Source organism: Aythya marila (assembly GCF_965140915.1).
Source record: "Aythya marila genome assembly, chromosome: 15".
Classification (NCBI taxonomy): Eukaryota; Metazoa; Chordata; class Aves; order Anseriformes; family Anatidae; genus Aythya; species Aythya marila.
In genome coordinates this window covers 6,266,518-6,282,927 of record NC_139056.1, presented here as the reverse complement: position 1 = coordinate 6,282,927, position 16,410 = coordinate 6,266,518, and the positions used below count along the sequence as shown (strand labels likewise).

Below are 16,410 nucleotides of genomic sequence, written 5' to 3'. Positions count from 1 at the left end.
TATTGAAATGTTATTGTGCCCCTGGAAAGTCAGCCCTGAAGAATCCTAGCCCCTCGGAGTGAGAAACAGACTAACAAAATGTTTCTAGGTTAGAGCAAACAGAAGTTCTCTTCTAAAGGAGGAAATCCCAAATGCTTCGTCATCTTAAACATTCAACTCACTCTTCCAGGAGGAAAAGCTAGCACAAGACTCAGGCTGCAGAAGCGCCATCATCTCATTCAGGAAGCAACAAACTGGACCACACCAAGTGCCTTAAAAAAAAACCAAAAAAACAGCAGCAAAACCCACAACACATTTCACCTGCATCACACAGCTAGGCTGTACTACCATTAACTTCCAGTACGCTGAAACACAACGCATGCCATCAGCATTCAAATTCTCAGTTCATCCCAGCTGGAGAAAAACAAGCACGCATTTTAGATGTGCTGCAGCGACCACAGAACGACACCAATCATCTCAGTAACATGCACAAAAACGTTCAATTCGCCCCTGTATGAGGCTGCACGTATCTGGCCCCGAAGCATCCTTACAAGCTTGGGGGAGGCTGGCCGTGACGAAACGCGCTACGGCTCAGGAACAGACCAAGCAGGGAAGGAGCAAACCAGTATTTTCTTAAGCCAATTTTGTTCATCACTAAAGTATTCTTCGTTTCTCTCTTATTTGCTACCCTTTGGTCGTTCAATTCACCTTTGAACATCTTTTACAAAAGTCCCTGTGTACTGCATGTTTTGGCGATCACTTCATCATCATCCCTCTTCCTCTTGGCACACAACCGCTGGGTGTTGGGTGCCTTTTCCCAAACCCTTTTGTTCCACCTTTCCTCTCCCAGCAGTTCAGATTTAATCCCACACATGGCCCCGAGAGCAGCTCCTCTCTGGACCAGCAGGGCCCTGTCTGAGACTTGGCCTTCCTTAAGCACTTCTGGTCACCCCAGCTCATCGGGCACGTTGAGGCTTAAAGCACTTGTTCAGGGAACTTGTGTAAATCCCAGGAACGCTGTTTTTCCAAACTTCTGCACTAAAACTGCTCGTTTTTCAAGAACAAAAAGGGCCAGCCACGTGCGTGTGGCTGCATACGGCCAGAGGGAGATGAGCAACAAAAAGGAGGGGGGAAAGATGTTGCTACAGCTTGAAAAGAAAAACGGAGAAGTTTTTTTCCAGTTGTATTTCAAAACAGGATGCTGGAGCTGCAGTGCTCAAATTTTTCTGTTTCACTGGCTGGACTCTCAACCATGTTGCCAGAGCCAAGGACTGGAAATGTTTTTGCAGTTTATGAAAAGAGTGAAGCAAGCATTTGGGAATACTTAAAATATTCTACCACTCTTAAGCTCCTGTAAAAAGTCTATACATTAATGTTAGGCATGGAAAGTTTACAGCTCTGCCTGCAGGAAAATACAAAGCAGGTAAACAGCTTAGCACAGCGGCCGTGTAAAAATTCACCAAGTATTCAAGAGTTCGGGCAACGATTAAATCAACACGAGGCATTTCACAGTTACACAACAGAAAACTGAAGTCTACTTAAGCATGTCTGCAACAAATCTATAAAGATAACAGATTGTCTTGGCAGTTATACATACGTGTACTTATATACACATGGAGAAGTCTGCCTTAATGGGAACGACCCATATCTGCTGGCAAAATGGGAACTGACCTCCCCCCATCCTCACAAGAACACAACTGATCACGTCCTCGGTGCTTCAACTAGTTCTCAAAATAAACAGCATCTACCAAAAGCCTAAAAAAAAAATTAAAAAAATCAAGATATTCCCGTGAATTTAAACAAAGTTATCAAAAGCAATGCACAAGATACACCCAAACAGAGCAGTCCTGCTCCACTCACCCAGTTTTGTACCCGCTGCATCTCTCAACCCCCTGCTTGCTGTCGCACAGCAGAACAGAGCAGTTCTGAAGGAGGTCAGCCTCCCTTACCCACAACAAACACACTTATTTCAGTGCTCAGGAAGTCATGGGCTAGGGATCAATGTGGTAGCACCTCTTCTATACCCCTCCTTATCTCTGCTAACATAAACCCAAATGGCCTCTAAAACAAAGAGCCAAAACCCACAGATACCACATCTTTTGGACGGGAAGGGGAAGCACTGAAGCATCAGAACCCACCCACTTTTTCCAAAGGGCTCCTTTTCCAAACTGAGAATTTTGTGTTCTTTGAGCATCTCTTTTCTCGCACGGGAGACAAACACAGGTTCCCTCATTTCAGTTTTTTGGGCTCAAATGTAAGCTGTTTGCCATCCTGGACAACGCTTCCAGCAGCCATTAAAACTTTCTCCCCTTGGCTCCTTCAGGCCAGCCTGGAGAGGTGACACACTCCACGGCATTTCTTTGTCATATGTTTAAGATGCTAAAGCAGGTGGCCAACTACCAAACTCAGCTTCAATTTTTCGGAGCTGTCTTCGCCTGGACGTGACTGGGAGTTTCCCTGCCACAAACATCGGCTGCCCATCCACGGAGTCGACGCTGAAGTCACCCTGGAAGTCCCGGCGCACTGGCAGTATTTTCACTGTGCCTTTCTTTTCATGCCAACAGAGCTGTTACATTTCAGTGAGCCCAATTTTGTTTTGTAAGGCTTCTTTCAATCACGCCAGACCCCAGCAGACAAAGCCTCAACAGTTCAGAGCCGCAGCCATTCCCTACAATTCGATGGCAGGTAACTCGGCTCAATGGCCACACTGTTCGGCGCAGGCAGCAATTACCACATCCACCCCAGCCTCCTTCCGAGGTTTGAGGATTCTGTAATTTATTGTTTCATAAAAGACAATTAGCACATTTAAAGTTTTAAGAGCAATTAAAAATGCCCTCGTAGGAAAAAAAAAAAATAAAATTTCCAGTAAGGAAATTTTACATTAGCGACTTCACCTAACGAGGCAGGCACAAAGACTGACGGGCATCTGACGCTGGCTTTCGGCTTCCCAAAGCAGACTGCTGCTTTCTCAGAAGCTGACGTTCAGCGACCGGGCTGTGAAAGCCAGCAACAAGGGACCTGGGTGGGCTGAGGAGACGCCAAAGACCGGGTGGAAGGGGCAGGGGGAAAACAAGGGATCCATTAGTGGGCACATGGATGAGCCCCAACTGGTTACGGCTTGTGTAAGAGGAGATTTGAATAATTAACTCAACTCCTTTCTGCCCAATCTTTTGAACTGTTTGTGTTAGGGATGAGAGAGAAGTCCTGCTTTGCTTCGCTCGTTCCTAAGTCAGCAGATTGTATTTGAATTTTGTCCATCGATACACAGAAGTGAGCGTCGCCTCCAGACTTTCTAGCTACTTAACCCCCAGGAACCTCATTAGGCTAATTATCACAGTGCTCCCTCGCCAGAGGCAGGGCTGCTGGACAGAAGGCTGGAGTTTGGCAGCACCCCGGCCCCCCAGCCCTCCCCTCTGGCCCCTCTGGGTGGCCACCCACCCCGTATCGGCGCATCCCCCAGCACTGTCACCTGCCCCAGGCCCTTGATAAGGACATCAGCACAGACTCACTCCGTACAGACCCCTGCAGACTCATACAGACCCCCCCAGACTCTCCTCTGACTGGCCTGCAGCTGAATGCATCCCACTGAGCACCACTTCCCGAGCCCAGCCATCCAGCCTTTTTGTTTGTTTTCTGTTTGCTTTTGTTTTAAAAGCACCCACCTTAGCCACCCACTCCTCCAGACCACACCATCCCGAGCTGGAAGCAAGGACATTGCGGGGGATCAGGCTGGAAGCCTCGCTCAGGTTGAGGTAAACAACATCCGCTGCCTTCCCCCTGCCCCTGGCCCAGTCCTTTTAATCACAGAAGGCAATCAGGCTTGTCAGGCGTGATTTAACCTTAATAAATCGATGCTGACTGTTCCCCGCCCAGAGATTTTTTCCCGGAGGACCTCCCCCCGCGATGGGAAGCAGGCTGACCGGTCTGTAGTTGCCTGAATCATCCTTTTAGCCCTTCTTGAAAACGGGCCCAACGCTTGCCTCCTTTTGCTCTCCTGCTGCTGGGATTTGGGGCACGGGGCACTGAGATGGAGGCGTTCGATCCCTCCGTGCTTCCTTTACAACTCGCCTTCTGGCGAAGCACACTTCACAAACACTGTTCAGGGTACAACTAAGCAGTGATAAGTTCCCAAAATCAATCAATTTTGATACAAAATGAATTCTGTATGTTCCAATAACCAAAAGGGACGCTACCAGCTTAGCATACAGTTAATCTTGAGAACGAGTAAAAGTCATTTCAAGCTCCTAAAAAAAATCTCTCTCAATCTATTTTTATAAGACTTCAGCAACTAAGTGACTTTTCAAAACTGAAGCTCATTACACAGAGCAAACAAATCAAAAAAGTTAACAAAAAAGGGAAGAATCTGTTCGTTCTCTGCTAGCCTCTGCTGCAATACCACGAAGCAGCGACTCAGCTTTAAAAACGCTCCCGGCTGCCGCCCGACCGCTCAGGAAGGGAAAAGTAAACGCAGCTCAGTCCCCAAAACCACAACTGATATACGTGAGACCAAACAACTGCCTGGTACAGGGAAGTTCAGCTCCTCTGCCCCCCTTCTCTCTTACCTCCCTTAAAAAAATATAAAAAAAAAAAAAAAGAAAATGGTATAAGCTGAAAGCCCTGTTTACACTGAGTTTAGCTCCCAGCCTCTCTTTGTATCACCTCTCTGTGTATCACCAAGTCGTTATCTCATGTTCCTCTCTCTGCTGAACCTATCCAGACCACCTCGACCTTTTTGCTACATTCACAATGAAAATACAATGTGTTAAAGGTCCAGAAAAACCTAAGGTACTAACTTCAGGAATAATCACTGTTCTCAGACTTAGAAAGCTTCTACTTAAAAAAAAGTTAACAACAGCACACAGATTACTTGAGTATTCCACTACTGACACAAAGTAGTATATGAGGGGATGTTAAATGTACCCGGTACCAAAGTTCATGTACAGAAGAAACTCCACAGAATGCACTCAGACAAGGACCTAGTCTCATCTCTTCCCAGATGCCAGAGGGGCAAGAGAACCCCAAAAAAGCAAAACCAAAAAACATGCAAAAGAATCCCAAGAACGCTCACTCCGGTCTACTCTGGAAGTACTGGATGGCAAATGCTGGATTAACTTTCCTTTCCTCTGGTCCTACAGAGCCTCTCCGTAACTGCTCTTCCCCTTAACTGCTTCCCAAGGTGTCTTCACCGAGTGGACGCGCTGGTCGCATTAACTTTTCTTTTATGGGATCATCCTGATTAAGATTAAATATTTCAGGGTTCTTGGAGCACATTAATGGAACCGGGGTCTCACTTTCTCACCCTATCACAAACACAAGTATCTTTTCTGTTGCCCTATTTTAACAGCTGACAAAACATTAACGTTCAGGACAACCATTTAAAGCAAAATCATCTGAGAATCCAGGAATAAAAAGCAAGCCCTTGCTTAAGGCAGCATGAAATGCACACCTAAACAGAGTGTCAGCATGAGAATGCCTTCGGTTAGCTCACACAACTGACAGATCCATTGCTTCATGCTCAGGCTGTGCCACCCTCACTGCACATCTGGGAACAAAATCAGCAGATAGCTCACCACGGTGTGAAATATCTTGACAAGCAAACTTTCACTGTGACATCCTCTGGCTGGAGATTTCTTATCAAATACACAGGCTCGCACAAGGTGTTTCAGATTTTAAATCTTTCACTCCTGCATCCTGCCCACTATGACTGATGTGGGTGGTGAGGACTCCATCCTAACTCTGCTTTTTAGCTCAGGCTGCTTCAAATGTTCCCTTCAGCTGCACAAGTCCTTCTGTGAAGTCCTCACCTTTGTGCACCTTCTGTATTACGAGCCCAGAACAGATCTATTTCTGCAAAGACTGAAATGGCAATGATTAATGTGCACTTGAAGTAGTATTATGAAACAAAAAGAATTAAACATTGTGCAAGATTACAATAAAACAGGCAAGTTTTCTGTCTCCTTTGTGATTTATAATAGCTCAAAAATCATGTTTCCTTTCTCTTTGTTTTAATGCCGCTTTTCCTCCCTATTTCTGGTACCAAATTACAAGCAAAGGGTGGTTTGTTCAGCAATTCAAATTCATCTGTGCAAGAACACACAACACAGAATACACCAAACGCACATACGGAAGCAACAGCAGACATGCACTTTATTTTTTTTTTTAAACTTTTAAATAATTTCACTCTAAAAAAGCTTCCAACTCTAACTAACTGCATACAAAAACACAATACCTGCTCAGATCTGTTTTGTTGTAAAGCACTGATTCAGAGCAGCCCCTGCTCGCTGCCTTCTCATTAATACTTTCCTTAATGGAGCCTATGAAACTTTGGAAAAAACTTCACAGCCACAACAGAAGCGAGCAGCACTTGAAGTTTCCAGCTTTCTTCGCCCCATGAGATAACGCCACGCCGGAGATGACACAGAAGCTGCGTCACCCGTGCAGTGACACCCACTAAAGCAGTCATCAAAGCGCGGGCTGTGGCAAAGCTGGGCGGGCAGGGAGAGACAAGAAGCTTGTGCTCTTCAGGTGCGACGCAGATGGAGGGGCTGGAACCTCAAATCCCCTTTTCCTTCCCCCTGCACAACAGGCAGCTGCTGGTGCACACGAGGACCTCAGACACCCAGCAGCAGCTCCCTGGGAGGCTCATCGCCTAGAGAGAGTAGCTCGTGGGGCAGCACCGACGTCCTTAGCACATCCCCACAGCACTGAAGAAGACCCTCAGAGAAGCAGACAACTTCACGTCCCTCTCTATACACATAAAGCAGCTGCAGACCAAAGATCCTATATTTATCCAGCTTCCCAAATGAGAAAGATTCTTACACCTCAATGGCTAGAGGAAGCGAACCTTCGGCGTGTCTGTGCCCTAAAGATTGAGACTCTGAGTTCCTTGTGATTGTTGAATTACCCCTGATAATGGAAGTTTCAGTTTTCTTTTGATTCACGCTATGATTCCGCACAATACAGTATTTGTCGAGACATTGCTATTAAAGAGAGAATTCCAAATAAAAGATTTAGGTTCGCGCTGTATCTTAGACATCTGAGAAGACAGATGGAAAACATAACATATGTTAAAAGGAAGATTTACAAAGCAAAAATTCTTGAAAGTGTAAACCAAATTAGGATGGAAGTGTCAGATTTCTAAGTTGTCCCACATGCTTTTTCATTGTATAAGAACAAACCCCAGGTTTTTTCAAATCCTGTTTTTCGACTCCCCCTGATTTCTCATTAAACTGCAGTATTTTGATAAAACAGCAACATTTTTGCTCACATGATTCTCTATTAGCAGGTAACAACAGAGAGCAAAGCCTTCAGTAGAAATAAACACCGAGGATAGGTGGATTTTTTAATGTGAAGTTGCAGATAGAGTATCGGAACTCAGCATGTTGCTGTGGAAATAATTAGTGGCACTGGACTATGACTCCAAGGAACATTCAGCCAGAATAGAAAGTGAATAATCTGCAACAGAAAACTGGGAATTATTTCACAAGCTATCAAGAGATCTCCAGGGTACAACAAAGACTGACCCCCCCGAGCACAGCCTTTATTCTCGTCTGGTGTTGGCAGGCCTTCTCCAGGAGCCGTGTTAATTTCAAATCATGAAGAAAATGAATCAATGTGATAAAATCCCAAGCATATATGCAACTATCAGTCAAAACACGAATAAAAAAAGAAAAAAAAAAAAGCAGGGGGAAACAACCGCATATAGACTGTCACATAGAATTAGACTGGCAGACCTTCTGCTCAACTTTGTCATCTCATGCAGATGTTAGCATCAAACTCCTTGGAGAAATCTACAAAAATCTCCCCCCGATGAGAAACCATAGAAAACCCTGCTATTAGCAGTGCTTCGTGAATTGGCACAAATGTGCTGCCTTAGATCCTCAACAAGCGAACCAATTTCTAATCTCTCGAATCTCTTGGCCCAGACGACGACTGCTGGCACAGCACTAGGCAGGTCAGCCGCTTCAGGTGCACAGCAATGCAACTTGTGTCAAACTTCAGACAGCTCAGAAAGTAAACACTGCTGCTTGGCGTGGCATCCCTCATCCACCATTACATATATGGCAAGAAACAATACAGCCATAAAATATCACACGCTGCATTTTTCCTATCCCAGCTAGTTACAGTACAAGTGCCACGGAATAAAGGGCATTCCCGTGGCAAGTCAGAACTCCACACACGCCTTCACCTACTTCTTTTCAGAGAAAGCATTTATTCTCCTGATTTTCTGCTTAGAAATCCAAGCCTGTTCCCTTACTGGAATTACTCTTTTTCTTGTCCCAGAGAGAGAGATGGAGAAAGCGTGCATATAAAAGCAATTTCTTACTGTTACAGTCCGCAACTGACACTGAAGTTTTGCTTGCGTCATGTAAAACGAGCACACCAATTAAACAGCTTCCGGGAAACTTCTCCGCTCCGCAGGAATGAACCCTTAGACATACACACTAATGCTCTCATGCGCACAAAGTTTGGCCTTGGATAACTGAGCAATCAGTTCACCTGAACTCCCAGCTACGTACGGGAACGCTAGCTGAGAAAGCCTGGGTGTCTCCATTGAGTTACTTTGTTCGAAAGGCGGACCTTCTCTTTTAAAGCTAAAAGCCAAATCCCCTGAGAGATACACCTACCCGGTTTTTGGCATACTGCAAGAGAACAAGATCAAATCAGGCCGCGTACTGAGACACAAACTCCCCTCGGTGAAGTTCCGTAGCTCCCCGGGAGCTAAGCAGAGCTCTGCTCATCTCAGCACAGGCAAAGGAACACGCGACAAGCCCAGTCCTTCCCCAGTGTTAAAACACGGGAGCCGCAACACTACCACACCAGGCCGTACAGAAAACGTGAATTACTGGAGTTCTCAGCCTGCAGCTTTCGCAGCAGCTGCACCACTTAATCTGTTTATGATCTGAAGCTGTGAAAAAAACACGAGAAAGTATGAGGTGCAAATCCAGCTCTAATGGACTTTTTGAAGCTGCTCATCTCACCTTCTTTCCGACTTCACCTACTTCAGGAGTACGTTAACTCATACCACAGCTCAGGACACCCTCTGCTCTGGCCCACGTTATCACTTGTCACTTCTGGAGCTAGCACAGCCCCACGACTGCAGCAGGCCGCAGGGTACGCAACAAATTCCGACGGATGCGTTACTCACGGTGCAGCACACAACGCCACCGAGCTAGCTATCTGCAGAGCGGTGGTGACAGGGCACCTGAAGAATGCTGGCTGTACTGCCGCTCCGTGCAGGCACACTTTCCACAATCTGCGTGCAGAGTTCAGACCAGGACCAGCCCCAGATCGCTGCTAGTTCGCTGCATGTTCTGCTGAGCGATCAATACCGGCAGCGTTGGGAGCAGTAACACCACCCACCATTAAAATAACATTCTGCCATTACCAAAGTTTCTGCATTTCTACTTCTTGTACTAAACCCGTGTTTACCCTGCAACACGCTAGATCAAAATGCCTCATAACAGTTTAAATAAATAAGGATACAAACGCTTAGGTATGAAAATTATTATGTATCTAATAAAGAGGTAATGAGACAAAAGCACTCCTCCTGCCTGGCTAGATAAGGGAAAATCTCTCCTGTGGATACTCCAGCGTGCGAGCCAGCTCGTCGAGTGCTGCTCGGTAACGGTCAGCTACCAGCCCCGAGTCTCAACCTTCCTTTTCGATTCAAAGGGCAACGAGACAACTGCAGAATCTATCGCGAAGCCTTAACGATGTTCACAGCAAGCCTGTCTGTTATATCCCCTCAGTTCCCCGCTTTCCCTTCGCTCAGACAGTTGTTTTAGCTGCTTTGCAGAACGCAAGCAGACCGATTTTGACTGCGCAAACTTCGCTACGGTAAGCCAAGGCGCTATTTTTACCAGAAAGATTAAAGGCGGCTAAAATTCACCCTGACAAAAAGAGTTGCTTAACATCACCGCATCAAAGCATAAAGCGAAGTATAAACAGGTGCGAGTGGTTGTGTTCTGCTGAACGTTCAGGCCTGCCACCAGACCCTTCGCCATCGCGCTGCTACGCTCGCTTACGAGCGCCTGAACACTTCGTGTTCAGCAGCAGCACAACTCGGCCTACCAAAACGTCTCGAAAGCACGTCCCCAGCACGTAAGCTGCAGCATCAAGTGGCATGGGTTTACGACTGCAGCTACAACTCAGTTATCCATCCCAGAACTCGCTGCCTGCCCACCTACACAAATACAACTTCCCAGGTTGTCCCAAAACTTGTTCATTTAAGCCCCAGCGCAAGAAAGCGGGCAGTTTTGGGTTCAGGAGCAGGTATTTGACAGCTATCACCACTCATACCACTTACATTGCCTAATACAATGCATAGAAGCATGCAGCAATCTTTCCACCAGCAGCCTCGGCAGCTAGGATCCAATCTAAAACGTAGTTTTTGGAAAAAGCACCGCCAAGTGCACCAACATACCTGCGCTCTCCAGCATTGAGGCATTTTGCCTGGGGGTCACGGCACAACACCACGGACACAACCCTACTTCTCCAGGACACAACGTGGGGCTTTCCGTCCCCGCTGGCCAGAGGCCCCCTGCGCCGTGCAAAACTTCCCGCAGATACTGGAGCCTACATCTCCAGTGCGGCACAGAGCTCCCCGAGACGCATTAGAACTTGCTGAACAGGACGTAATTATGACTGAAGCATTCCAGAACAGACCAAGAGAACTTCAAAAAAAAAAAAAAAAAAAAAAAAAAAAGAGAGAGAGAGAGACAGCTTCAAACAGCCTTCCCTGGCTACCCGTACAGTCTACAGGTCTGAGGAATTTCAGAAAAATCGTGTTTTTCCCAGGTTACTCTGGTGCATTTCGTAGCAACTTACGTATCAGCCTTCCCTATGGCATTCTGTCACTTCCACAAAAGAGATTAACGCCGTTCAGTCACAAGACCTCACCTAGATATTTTTCTGCCAATTCTTACTCTTAATACTCTTTCTCTTTTTGGCATGTTTCTTGGGAGATTGAAAATAAAAAGATTTCATGAATTAGAAAAAAAAAAACCCTGAAGTATCTGTAAGCTACTGCCAAATGCACACTAAGCAAACTGAAAAAAAAAAAAAACAACCCACAAAATTTATCAGCTCAATTATAGTAATATTTTTTTTCTATCCATAAAAACACAGCAGGCACACCACGATTAACTTATCACCGACCCTCCGACGAGATTCAGCAATCTCTGAGAACAGAGGTGCAAGTCAAACACCCGACCCGACCCTACGACGGCAATTAAAACGGAACACTTCAAGACTTGAGTACACGCACACACGCGCTTATGCACACACGTGCGTACTCGCAGTGGGCGCACGCTCGCTGGGAACGAGAAATTTTGCTGCGTTTAATCACCCACGAACCCCCCTCGGACATGAAAAGCAGGGCGAAGACGCTCCGCGACGTGGGGACGAGTCGCAGCTACCGCCGGGCTGCCGGGCATTTCATCCCAACTTGAGTGCCCGAGCGGGTCTGCAAATTCTTTTATTATCATTATTTTAAATTTTAAACGGGGAAAGAGCTCGGAGCAGGTCGAACCGAGCTCCTTAAACCTATCTCAGCGCACTCAGAGATGGGGGGGGGGGGACAGAAGGAGGATAACACCAACAGATATATGAAAAAAGCAGGATAGGGATGTGGCGTTGAGTTTTTTTTTTTTTTTTTTTTAAGGCTCCGCAGCACAGCCCGGAGACGCAGAGCGGGGTGGCAGCGAGGGGGGAGGGTGGGATAAAAGAGGGGGGTGAAGGAGAAGCATGGGGACCCCCAAAAAGAGGAGGGGGCCCCCGGGGAAGGGTGGGGACCCCTCAGAGAAGGGGGGCGGGCGGGTGGGCCCGGAGACCGCTCGTCGCCGTACGGCGACGAGCGGTCTCCGGGCCCACCCGCCCGCCCCTAAAAGAGGGGGGGGGACCCCAAAACACCCCCCTCCCCCCCTCCCTGGTGTCTCACCTGTGCTGTCGCTCGCGGAGAAGCCCGGCGAGTTGAGCTTGGCTCGCTTGGGGTTGGGCGGCCCGTCGAGTAAGTTCTCCGCCATGGCAGCCGCCGCCGCCGCTCGGGGCCCGTCCCGAGGCGCTCCCGGAGGAGAAGAACGAAGGGGGAAGGCGAACAACAGCGCCGCTCAGTGCCCGGCCGCCGGCGGCCCCCTCTCCCCCATACCCGGGGCCGCAGCAAGGCCGCAGGGAGGAGGGCTCGGGGCGGGCTCGGGGGGAAGAACCCAAGCGCCCCCTCCCTGCCGGCCTCGCTCCTCCCGGCCTCTCCCCCGCCCTGCCGCCGCCGAGGAGGTGCCCGGATGGCGGCTCCGGCAGTCACTCGGGGAGCATAGCGGGGCCTCTCCTCCTTTCCCCCCCCCTCCCCCCCGCCCGCCGCCCTTCCTCGGCCTCTCCGCGATGCCGGGGGGGGCTCGGCCCCCGGTTCCCGGTCCCCCCCCCCCCCCCCCCTCCCTGCCGCCCGCTCCCCTCCGCCGCCGCCGCCGCCGCCCCCACCCGCGGCTCTGAGCCGCGGACCCAAAACGGGAGAGGTGGAGGTGGAGGTGGGGGGGGGGGGGGGGGGGTGGAAAGGCTGGGGCTTGGAGGGGAAGGGAAGGGAGGGAAGAAAAAAAAAAAAAAAAAAAGGGAAGGAAGGAGGAGGAAGGCGGGGGAGAGGAAAAAAAAAAGAGAGGAAAAAAAAAGAGAAAATGGGAAAAATTAGGAAAAAAAACGCCCCAAAACAATGAGCGCGCCGCGGTCGCCGCCGCCGCTCCCGGTCCCGCTGGCGGAGCCCGGCGGGCCCCGTCCGGCGCTGCCCCGCGGCCCCGAGCCCCGCTGCCCGTCTGCGGCGCCCGGCGCGGCTGCCCCGTGTCCCGGCGGGCGGCCCCGCTGCCCCGGCCCGGCCCGGCCCGGCCCCGCTCCGCTCGCGCCGCGCTCCGGCTCCGCGACAAGATGGCGGCTGTTGATTCCTCAATTAAAAAAAAAAGTTTTTTTTTCTCTTCTCTTTTCCAGAGACCATGGGGGCGGGGACGGGGAGGTGCCTGCGCGCTCCGTCACCGCGCACCGGGCACGCCTCCCCGCCGCCCCCGCCGCCGGCCGCCGCCGCCGGAAAGGCGCGAGCGGCGCCGGAAAAGCCGAGCTCGTCCTCAGTTGCTCCGCGGTGTCCTGGGGAGGAGGAGGAGGAGGAGGAGGAGGAGGAGGAGGAGGGGGGCGGCCGCCGCTGCCGGCTGCTGGCCGTCGGTGCCTCCGCGGTGTCCGCTCGCCGCGCCCCCCCTCGGTCGCCCCCTCTCAGTTCCCCTCAGCCGCCTCCTCCGTGTGGCGTCCCGGTCTCGTTCGCCTCAGACTCAACCGCCGGCCTCGGCCGGGCACCTCGTAGCACCCCTTGTTGCCCCCTCACAGGGTGTCCCCTCAGTGTGGCACCTCACAACATGTCCCCTCAGCGTGCCCCCTTCGTGTATCCCCTCACAGCGCGTCCCCTCACAGTGTGACACCTCACAGCGTGTTCCCTCAGTGTGTCCCCCCACACCGTCCCTTCCCAACACGTCCCCCCTCGGTGTGCCCCCTCCATGCATCCCCTCACAGCGTGGCCCCTCAGTGTGGCACCCCACAACATGTCCCCTCACAATGTCCCCTCACAGTGTGCCCTCTCTGTGTATCCCCTCACAGCACGTCCCCTCACAGTGTGCCCCCTCACAACATGCCTCCTCAGCGTCTACCCTCACAGTCTCCTCAGTGTGCCCCCTCTGTGTATCCCCTCACAGCATACCCCCTCAGTGTGGCACCTCATAACACGGCCCCTCACAGCATGTCCCCTCAGTGTATCCCCTCACAGTGTGTCCCCTGAGCGTGTCCCCTCAGTGTGGCACCCTGCAACATGTCCCCTCAGTGTGCCCCCTTCGTGTATCCCCTCACAGTGTATCCCCTCACAGTGTGCCCCCTCGGTGTGGCACCCCAAAACATATCCCTTCATAGCGTGCCCCCTCTGTGTATCCCCTCAGTGTGGCACCTCTCAACATGTCCCCTCAGTGTGTCCCCTCACAGTGTGCCCCCTCGGTATGGCACCCCACAACATGTCCCCTCACAGCATGCCCCCTCTGTGTATACCCTCACAACATGTCCCCTGAGCGTGTCCCTTCAGTGTGGCAGCCCACAACATGTCCCTTCACAGTGTGCCCCCTCAGTGTGTCCCCTCCGTGTATCCCCTCACAGCACATCCCCTCACAGTGTCTACCCTCACAGTGTGCCCTCTCACAGTGTCTCCCCTCAGTCCCCTCACAGCATCCCCCTGCATTCCCCCCTCTCGCTGTCCCCTCCCAGCCCCACCACAAATTCCCCTTCTCAACGTCCCTCTGTGTCACCTCTCAGCACCCCCGGCACCCTCAGGACCTGCCAGCCTGTGCCCTCCCGTGGGGTTTTGCGGCAACGCCAAGGCCATGGGGCCTTGTCCCCCTGATGCCTGTCAGCCTGCTGTCCCCCCACAATGGCTGGCTTCCCTCAGCACTGTCCTCATCCTCTGCCCCCTCACGCCACAGGACTTGGGGACGCCCCACACGTTCCCTGCCAAAACTCCCGCTCCCAGCACCCAAGCCTGGGCACCAGCAGCCTGCAAGAGGCCGCTGCGGACCCACTGAGGGTCCAGCTTCCAGCAGGCCCGGTGTCCCCCGGTCCCCCAGGGCCGCCTGTCCCCATGCTGCTGGCTGGCACAGCCACACACCGGGGCAGCGCTCAGGCACTGGGGGCCCCAGCGGGCGGCGGCGCCAGGCGGCGGCTGGGGCTCCTGCCTTTAAAAACGCCTGCACTCTGTCTAGACAGACTTTCCTGGCTGAAACAGGTTTATAGGACTGGAGCTCATATGCTTCAGTGGATTTCCATACTGGTTCCCAACTTGAGAAGCAGGTCGTATAAGCCCCGGTGACGTGGCACGCCAAGGCAGTAGCAGATCACCTTGTACCCAAACTAGTTGCTCGGGGCTGTTTTCATCCCCAATATGTCGACATGTCCCCAAAGAGCAGAAATTACTGGAGGCCAGACTGGAGAAGGGCGCTGGGACAATGCCGATGAAATCCATAAGCTGAGATGGATCAATCAGCAACTTTGCATTGGTTTAAAGGAGATCTATAATGACACCTTTTGCAAAGGGCAAGTCTCTCTTTTGTTTACTGCTAAACTCGTATTCATTACATCTACTTTGACATTTACATGCATTTCATTACATTTACTTGCAAATTCAATATTTATTTACATGGTGCCTGTCCATGCTGAATTCTGACTGTAATCACGCACAGGAGGTCTCTTATAGGCCTCTGCTTCCACCACTACATTACTCATTAGTTACACAGGTAGTGTTCCCTGGTTTTGTCTGCCATACAGACATTTCCTTCGAAAGCAGTGTTTCCGTATGCTTTCGGATAGGTCAGGGTGGGACGGGGCTTAGTGTTTCACAGCGGCTCCAGATGCGAATGCTCTGATTCTGAACTGGGTCTTGCACCACAGACACCAGTCCTTTGGGTGGAAGGCTCAAGGTCAGTCAGTGAGGCACTTGCTACCGAAACACCGCTGCTGCAGAAGCAGTAGAAGCCGGTGGGCACAACAGGCCACTAGCCCTTGGCTTCTGGTCTTTGCTAAGCTACCACCTGTCTGTTTCAAGTTTAGGAGCACAAAAATGTCTACTTGTCCATCATTTTAAAAATGAGGGCAACACACCGAGGAACAGTACTTCCCTTAGGCAAATAGGGCATCTAAAACACTGTAACAAGGATCTGCAACAGCTTCTGTCCAGCAGTGTTTCACTGTAATATAAGGCAAGTGCCCTGGTTTAGGTTAAGGGACAACGTTTTGTTGTTGGAGGTGGATGGATGGAAATCAGGTCAGATTGTCTGTCCGTCATGCACAACAGAAGACAGCAGTGCCCTTTGCTATCTGCTACCTGAACTTTTTAAAAAAAGTATGGTCTGGACATTTTGAACTGCAGCTAGCATAACTTTTTGCCCTTGCCTTGCCCATTACATCACTTGTGGTCTTGAAAATGAAGGATTCACTGGAGCAGCTAACCCCAGGAGATACCCACAGTGTTTTACCCCCTTCTGTACTGCTGCAATGACTCTACAGCTCTGGTGTGAAGTCAGGAGGGGGATCTACTGATGGGAACAGAACCTGGATGGATCCACAGCTTTTCTCTAGGAAGGTGTTTATGCTGCCTGAATACAGACAGCGTGCTCATGTTATACCAATACTGCAGCTCTGACTGTACAGCTACAACACACAAAGCCCAGACACACCACCACAACTCTAACAGCAGCTCGTGCCTGCTAGGGCAACCCTGTGCTCTCAGTACTGGGAATGGGGATGGGGAGCAGGTGGAAGCAGGCCATGAATCCTCTCCCACAAGCTGGGAGAGCTCCTTTACCTTTACAGCAAGTGTCAGGCCAAACCAGGCCTGCCACATAAGCAAAATCAGAGGGGGGCTTTGAGTCC

At 50.6% G+C, this 16,410-nt stretch overlaps 1 protein-coding gene across 6 annotated transcripts in view; it reads right to left on the bottom strand.

Annotated features, from left to right (window-relative positions):
- Positions 1 to 12,333, bottom strand: part of CREBBP (CREB binding lysine acetyltransferase) — a 94,964-nt gene extending 82,631 nt beyond the window's left edge. For 4 of the 6 annotated variants that reach the window (XM_082772320.1, XM_082772321.1, XM_082772322.1 and 1 more), the window contains exon 1: positions 11,921 to 12,333. In XM_082772320.1, coding sequence (XP_082628446.1) covers positions 11,921 to 12,005 — 85 coding nt within the window. In that variant the 5' untranslated portion in view covers positions 12,006 to 12,333. The remainder of the gene's footprint in view (positions 1 to 11,920) is intronic. The other 2 variants (XM_082772324.1, XM_082772323.1) reach the window with 1 other exon arrangement.
- Between the last annotated feature and the right edge of the window lie 4,077 nt (positions 12,334 to 16,410).